Below are 8,451 nucleotides of genomic sequence, written 5' to 3' on the forward strand. Positions count from 1 at the left end.
GATAATTTTTTTTTTCTTAGCAGAGGAAGAACAGTTTGCAAAAAATCTTGGGCTGTGTGTGCAGGTTGTGAACATTGTTACCTCACTCACATGAAAAGTAAAACCAGCACTTTGTAGGCAGGTTGTGGCTGTTAGAAGTATGCACCGTCACAGTTTGATATTAATAAATATGTTGCACCTAATATTTTTAAGTGTTTTTTACATGGAGACCTTTTTTTTTAACTTTAGCCACTTGCAATGAAAACTAATTCAACACTGTCAGCACTGAGACAATCCCTCTGAACAAAACAGAGCTTTGTAAAGTACTGTTCATGTACTGTTCTACACCCGGCATGCTGCATATTGAGCATGGCAGGTTTGGGAACAGAAACTTAAATGATACATCTTTGAGGATTAAAAGACCTTCACACCCAGTCTGAAGTTGTCATCTCTTGTATGTGTAAGTCACGCTGGATGACACTGGCAGCTGAATGCTGGAAATTTGCAGTAATGTAGAACACACCACCACATGGACATGGAGTTTTACATTGTTGCTGTGGGGGGGGGATATTTGTCTTTCTCTCACTGTCTGACCCCAGAGTGCCACATATAGCAGCCATATTTCCCCCTTAAACCAATATTTGTTTACATAGCAGTAGTCCCAAACAAATAGGACCTAAACTCAGGACTTGTAGAAAACTTCTAAGTGAGAAATTTTAAAGGCAACCACCTGAGTTTTTTAAATACATTTTGGCCTAAACTTGTATCCACAGAGTTATGTGGCAAATGATTTACTGTATATCAAACAAATATGCTACATTCAAAATTTGTTGAGCTTTCAACAGGGCTCTTTCAGATCTCCCCCATCCAGACCCCGTCATTGTTCCAACAGGATGTGATGCACTAATTATATTTACAAGTGCAAGGCCCAGACTCCAGTGTTACACTAACATGATAAACACACCTGCCGGCCGATGGCAGAACAGCCTCAAAGTGTTTGTCAGTGTAAGTCTGCCGGATGTTAAATCAATAAACTACCTCAACACAAAAAAAGAAGCCTGATGCAACAGACTGGAAGAATCTTACTCATTCTGGCCCCCAAAATGTTCCCCTTGGCTGAATCATATCTCATCTGAATGGTATTCAGAGCTGCTTTTGATGGGTCAAGATCTCACAATGATGGCTAGAAGATACTTTATGGTGTCAAGTGACATTATCTAAGCTTTATCCATTTGATTTCTTGAATACGTAAATAGATGCATAAATGGCTAATTAAATAATCTGACAAAAAAAATCGTAACTCAAGGTCCACTTACTAGCTTTCTCAGGAGCTTTCAAACATGTCTCCTTAGCTTCATCAGCAAATGGAGTCTGCTCATTTGTCATGGAATAAATTTGTTTTTTAATACTTTAATAATTTAAAAGGTATAAAAGAAATTAAAGTAATTATATACACTATATATATAGTGTATATAATGACTTTCATATATATATATACTTTGTGTTTGTTTCCTCTCTTGTCTCTAAAATACGGCGTGCTATAATTTTGTCAGTAATGCTCAACTACATTATTTAAATATGAATAATTATTCATTTTATTTATATAATTTTATGTGTCAAATGTCATTTGAAAAATGAAGATGGTGTATTTATATCATATTTTGAAATATTACATTTCAATAGTGAGAGAGAGTTTTTGAGTTGGTACACGATGCTGTTTGTCACTTTAATGCTAAACTGACATTTTTTGTACTTGTTAGTAAGTTTCAAATTTAAGATAAAGTGCTCATTTTTCAGCTTTGTATCTGTGACATGTGCAGTTTGAATATATATCAAACACCACAGACACATAGCTTAACAAATATTAGCCCTTGTCGCAATGATAAAATCTTTTTAAAGCTCAGCTCATAAAGCTATTGATTCGGACACAAAGCATCAGAAAGACTACATGAATAAATCCCTAAATAGATTTAGCCAACCAATACCACTAGGGGGACCCAGGGGTCACTGAGCAATCAGAGTGCCGCAAAGGTCACTTGCAATTTGGTGATTGCTACCATTAAAAGGCAAGGGGCTTATACAACACGTTTAAAGGTCCAAATCCTGTGCTAAAGTTCAGTTCTAAATGATATTTCATTTTCTTTTAATTAAATCACGTTCTTCAGCACAGCCGCATAAACCTGCCTCATACATAACACAGGGTCTCTCGTGTGCATTTACATCAACACCTGTAAGAGCAGTAAATCACAAAAGTGCTTGAACACACACACACACGCTCACACACACAGAGGGACAAAGAAATTGACTGAAATGTTTCCAAATGGGACAGGTTTTCTCCCCAAGAATCTACTTGTCCAACATAATTTTACAGCACCTTTCCCAGCACATAATTGCAAGTAACTTCATAAAAAAAAAAGGTTTGAATCTCATTAATTTGGTCTCCAGAGTAACTAGGGACCCATTTTTAATTTAGTGTGACCAAAACTCCCAAGCCAGAAATTCCACAGCTATACATCACCCATAAGCTACGTCTTAAGTGTAGACATCATAACTGGATTGCTTCTTAATTGTTTCCTAAGGGCTCCATTAGTGGCACTAAAATTATATGTGTAAAAGAAGAATGGGCATGTTGTTGACTCCCTTCACCTGTTGTACACACCTGACTAGTACCTGTGGCCTGTTGAGAGAAAGGCTCAGGGAAACTACGAGAAACTACACTGCTGAAAAAATATGCTATGTAGTGTCACCATCCATTGAGTCATGCTTTACATGCTGCGTCACATAGACTGATAATGACACTAACTGTCATGCTAGTAGCATGACTTTAGGGATGGCAATGTCAGTCTCAATAATTATTGACTGGATTGACATGAAATTTTGTACATACATTCATAGTCCCCAAAGGATCCTATTGACTTTGGCGATGCCCTGACTTGTCCTCGAGTGCCACCATGGGGTTGACATGTGAGTGAAATGTCTCAACAGTTGTTTTTGCATGTATTGTATTACCATGAAATTTGGTACAGACATTCATGTTCCCCTCAGGATGGATTGTAATAACTGTTTTTAAGTTTGTGATCCCTTGAATTTTCATCTAGCGCCATCATCACATCAAAACCTCTGTCTGGTTTACGACCAAATACCTGCAAAATTAATGATATTCCCATCAGTCTCATCTTTGTGTTTGTCTATTGCTAATTAGCACTAGTTAGCATGCTAACACACTGAACTAAGATGGCGAGCATGGAAACGTTATACTTGCTAAATATCAGCATGTTAGCTCTCTCATGTTAGCATGCTGACATTAGCATTTAGCTTAGAGCTCTGCTGTGCTTTGCTACAGCCTCACAGAGCCGCTAGCAAGGCTGTAGACTCTTATGTTACTGCCCTGTATTGTTAGCCAGGTGGCACTAACTGGCAATTTGACAATAACCAAAAATGCACTTGTTAACTGAGTCGATTGTTCTCACATTACAAATCAGAGATTGCGAGTATTTACCTGTAGTTTTTTTACTCCCATACCTTAAGTTGAAAACAAATTGTAGCATTTAATGTTTACTGTACTGACATGCCATTCATTTACAAATTTCTACTATAGCTCCTTGATGATGCCAGTTTTCACTGTGATTTTTGTGATGAAGTAATAGACATTCCATGTCCCTAGATGATGACATGTTACATAGAAATATTAGATAGTTCAAGCCTTGGCTCGCACCAGCAGTCCATCCATCATGCTGTTAGGCACAGCAGTAGTTTAAGGCTGGGAATGAAGCTCACTCTGTGGAAAGACACCTGGGTAACGCTCTTCACTGATCCAGGTCATGTGGTCAGCGCAACTCTGCACCTGGACTCACTGTCCTAAAGAGTTGACTGAATTTATGGGGTGTGTGTAATAAGAAATTGGTTCAACTTAGTCTGGAATGAATAGAAATATCCATACAAATTTAACTGGGATTTTGATGCATTTATAAAGTTAACAGGAAAAGAAATCAGGGACAGAGGGTTAGCCCAAGAGAGAGATGCTATGTAGATATTTGACTGACCCTGTGACAGATTGAGGACCTCAATACAAAAAGACATTAAGGAATCTACCACAAATAAAAAACTGGAGAAAGAAGGGATGGCTTGCTTTTTATGATCTTGAGTAGAGATCATCATTAACAAATACATTAAACTATCTTTTCTGTGGTGATCCATTTAAGGAAAATGACAATTTCACATAGCATGGAGCAAACGTACAATACATCACAATAAACACAGCAGTCTCATTTGAGTTACAGAACAATAAATAATCAGTTTGTACAAATACAGAAGTCCAAGAAAGTAGTACAAGTATTTTGTCATAAATACGCAATCATTAGAAATAAATAAATAAATAAATAATACAATAGATGATAGATGTTTCACATAAAAAACCCAGTATGCTACTAGCCTTATTGCCATCTTTGGAAGCAGCACCTGACATGCTAAAACACATTGCACTGATCTGCTTCTCACGCCCATTGTCTCATTTACATAATCAAGGCTCTTTTTTAACACATCGACTTGCAGACTAATGAGCGAGAGTCCAGAAAACACTTCAGTGCTACATGCAGAAGTATGAGCCCTTAGGAAGTCCATTTAGTCTCATGCCAGTGTGCCCCCCTCTCTCTCTGTGACAAGTGCCATCCATTTGGGCAAACAATGCCAACCCTCTTTCCCTCCCCAGCCCCAGAAACAATGGCTCTCAATTACCAGTCAACAATAAATTAGAATATTAAAAGCCACGGAGGACGAAGGAGTGGATGGGGTTGAGAAAGCCTGAGGTGTGTGACCCAGTGAGAAGTCTGCAGATGTCGATCGGTCGGCTCTGTCGTGCCGGCCGGCCGCCTGTCTTTGACATGTAGAGAGAGAAAGAAGAGGGAGGAACAAACCTGAACCTCCTCCCCGCTGCAATCTCCACACTCGGGGTGCCCCATATTCCTCAGTTAATCCCACTTTATCCAAGAGAGGCGGGCTGTCAGATCTGCGGAGGGGGAGCATGGGGGCAGAAGGAGACAAAAGCAGGACAAACACACAAGTTTTGATACATTTTAATGACTGTTCAACAAGTCCTAGGTCTGGGGCTAAAGAATTGGGGCACACTTACTGCTGAAAAGCCCCATAAAGAGGCTTCAGAGCAGATTCCCACAGAATTAGTTAAGTACATGGAGGCAGTGAGAATACAGGTACTTGTGTTTGGGTAAAATGAGGCTCATTTAAGAGCAAATGCCCGAGGGAAACACACCTGGGGATAAAAGTGTGCAGCGAACACACAACAAGCTGCTTAAAATGACATTTGTCTTGTCAATACGCTTGGATTACTGTGAATAACAACAATTGATTAATTCTTTCCACTGAAAAACCATTAAAAGCCTCTCTGTAAGACTTATGTTAACAAAGGGGCGGACTTTACTGTGTGTTCATGGTATAAATGTAGGTTTGTGCTGTATGTGATTATGTTCACTATCATAACATGTTAATGAGGCATATCTGGCTAATCAGCAGAAACTTAAGCTTTAAAGATCAGGTATTTTATGTTTTGGTGTGTTTATGACCAGCCAATGTTTCATTCAGGACTTCTTTTCATCTAGATGTGGATTAAATGGAAAACTTGTATTATGTTAAAGGGACGGTTCATCCCAAAATCAAAAATACATATTTTTTCTCTTACCTGTAGTGCTATTTATCCATCTAGATTGTTTTGGTGTGAGCTGCCGAGTTTTGGAGATATCGGCAGTAGAGATGTCTGCATTTTTTTAATATAAGAGGACTATATGGCACTCAGCTTGTGGCGCTCAAAGCACCAAAAAAATACATCTCAAAAACTCAACAGCAACGTCTCTTTCCAGAAATCATGACCCAGTTATTCAAGATAATCCACAGATTTGTTGTGAGCAGTTTCACGTAGGAACTATAGTTCACTATAGTCCCATTATGTTTAAAAAAATCTCTACGGCCGATATCTCCAAAACTTGGCAGCTCACACCAAAACAATCTAGATGGATAAATAGCACTACAGGTAAGAGGAAAAATATGTATTTTGGATTTTGGGGTGAACTGATCCTTTAATATGTGTTAACCAATGAGTAAATAGGTTCTCTAATATTCAATATATATATATATATATATATAATCTATCCAATCTCTTTTAAAACAATGCTCAAACATTTAGCAAAACCTGGATGACTTCAGACAGACGCTATATTGAAATAATGGATTGATAATTAATGTTCCAGTCAACACATTTAAATTGGCTGGAGTTAGGCTTAATCTTGTCTGCAAGACTCACTCATTAGTTAATGACACTTTTATTATGGGCTAATGAAGGTGATCAGCTCACCACTTGTGTTCCAGATGGCGTTGGTTTGATTCTTGTAGCCATTCTTCATGCACTCGTCCACATAGGATTTGGGGTCGCAGCCTGACATGAGGATCTCTCTCAGCAGGGCGATGTAGGCTATGGCCAGTCTCAGAGTGTCTATCTTCGACAGCCGCTTCTCGTAGGGAAACGTTGGTACGTGGCAGCGCAGCTCCTCGAAGGCGGAATTGATGCTCAGCATCCTCTTCCTCTCCCGGATGTTGGCGGCATGCCGCTGCACCTTGTAGGGCTGATGGGCCACCAGCCGCCGCGCCCTGCGCTTGGCCACCTCCAGGGGTTCGTCCACGGAGGAGCCTTCTCCGTCAGCGCAGATGCCCGCCCCCGGAGACTGCACGTCGAGGTCGGTGAAGGTCAGCTGAGAGTCCGGGAACATGGACTGAGTGCCGAAAGAGGACCAGGGCGAGAGCTGGCCGGTGGCTGCGGTGTAGTCCAGCAGGAATGTGTCCAGTTGGGTCTGAAACTGGAAGTTTTGGTCCATCTGTCCCCAAAATGCAAAATCCGTGGTGCCATCCTGGTCGAAGTCAAAAAGCATGTCCTCCATACTTTACCAAGCAAAATGAAACTATTAGTCTTGAGAGTGATGGACTAAGTCTCTGAGGGCAGACAGCAGAGCGCGGGTTTTCGTTAATAAACCGGTAACTGCCTACCTGCGCGTGACTGAATCTGTGCTGTGTGACAGCCTCATGGGCACATCTCCTGGATTAAATACTTCCCGGCCGCCTCCATGTTTCTCGGCGGGTTGCTCTGGCCAATTCTAAAGGCTGAAAGGGAGCTCTTAAGAACACTTTACCCCTCCTTGAGAATCGTTCATTGCTTTAAAAACGAATTACAAAGGAATCAGTTGATCTCCAAACGACAAAAAGCGGAGAAAACACGTGTCCAATTAGAAACTTCCCCCCAAGTAGTCCCGCTAATATTGACAAAAAACACTCCGGTTTTAGCAGTCACTGAAGGGCTTGTGCTGAGCATTATGGCGCAGCAGGCCATGCAAACCCGGTGGCCTCTGAATGGGATTGTTTTATCTATTAAAGCTCATCTGACAACAAACACCACCGTCAGAAACACATGAAAGCTCTTTGGTAGTACAAAATGTAACGAGATCTTAATGGGAAAGGAGCGTTTGCTTATGTTTTGCCTTTGGGTTTATTCTGGTCTAGACATATTTTTACGCACTGAAGTCAGATACCAAACAGACCTACAAGATGTAAAATATTCCAGCAGTATCACCACAACTCGTCCCACATAATTCGGGTCTAGTAGCCACATTAATATGCTCCTAATTTGCAAATGATATGACTGACTAAATGGCAAACCATGGAGAGGACGCACGCTGTAATTACGCTGGGGTTAATCAAATAAGCCAGTTCTTTCTTCGAGGTTGGATGGAGGGCAGCTTGGGGATGAACTTTAATTCAAGAAGGCTGTATGTTTGCTAACACGTGGTTCTGATTTGAAGAAGTCCTTCAGGATGCTGATTTAAAAGGATTCTGTTTGTTGCAGTAAACACAGGCGGCATGGGGCCTTTCGCTGCAGACAGAGTCTTTATCAGGAGGAAACAGCTGATCTCTCAGACGACTAACACTAAGACAGGTGGAGCTTTAACAGTCGGTGGCAGCACCAAACTTTTTAGCCTCACAGCTGATAGAGACAATTGTATTTTAATGTATTCTAATGTAGATCGAAAGGTTCCTCTGCGCTCTTGCCAGAAAAAGGTGAAGCCTGTTATAGTGGTCTTATAATAGATTTCCGATCATTATCAGGCCGACTGACTCCAGGATCTCAATAAAAAAAGTCCCATAATGCACCTTTTCTGGCCTACTTCATGCTCGTTTCCTTGACGTATTAGATGTATCCAAGTTTAATAAGGCGTTGAAATAATTTATTCCTGTAAATTGTTACAGATGTGATTTCTATTGAAAAAATCCGAAATGAATGTTTTTTGAAGATGACGCACAGACAAGTTGTTTGCTTGTTATGAAGGAACACTATGAAGGCCACAATCACGGCGGCATTCTTCTTCAGTGAGATGGCTTTCCCTGCAGGGACCTCGGTATTTGTTTCAGGAAACACAT

At 40.5% G+C, this 8,451-nt stretch overlaps 1 protein-coding gene across 1 annotated transcript; it reads right to left on the reverse strand.

The window, feature by feature from the left end:
* Nucleotides 1-3,928: 3,928 nt before the first annotated feature.
* LOC122885244 (pancreas transcription factor 1 subunit alpha) lies at nt 3,929-7,193 on the reverse strand. The gene is made up of 2 exons (XM_044216067.1): nt 6,341-7,193; nt 3,929-4,984 (listed from the first exon to the last, which is right to left on the reverse strand). The coding sequence occupies exons 1-2, from the start codon at nt 6,918-6,920 to the stop codon at nt 4,947-4,949; spliced, it is 618 nt and encodes a 205-aa protein (XP_044072002.1). The 5' UTR covers nt 6,921-7,193; the 3' UTR covers nt 3,929-4,946.
* Between the last annotated feature and the right edge of the window lie 1,258 nt (nt 7,194-8,451).

This window comes from Siniperca chuatsi, linkage group LG12 (genome assembly GCF_020085105.1).
Source record: "Siniperca chuatsi isolate FFG_IHB_CAS linkage group LG12, ASM2008510v1, whole genome shotgun sequence".
NCBI classification, from domain to species: domain Eukaryota; kingdom Metazoa; phylum Chordata; class Actinopteri; order Centrarchiformes; family Sinipercidae; genus Siniperca; species Siniperca chuatsi.

Coding starts and splice junctions, on each gene's coding strand:
- LOC122885244 (XM_044216067.1), bottom strand. CDS start 6,920: ATGGAGGACATGCTTTTTGACTTCGACCAGGATGGCACCACGGATTTT. Junction 4,985..6,340: donor CGCCATCTGGAACACAAGTG/GTGAGCTGATCA, acceptor CCCCCTCCGCAG/ATCTGACAGCCCGCCTCTCT.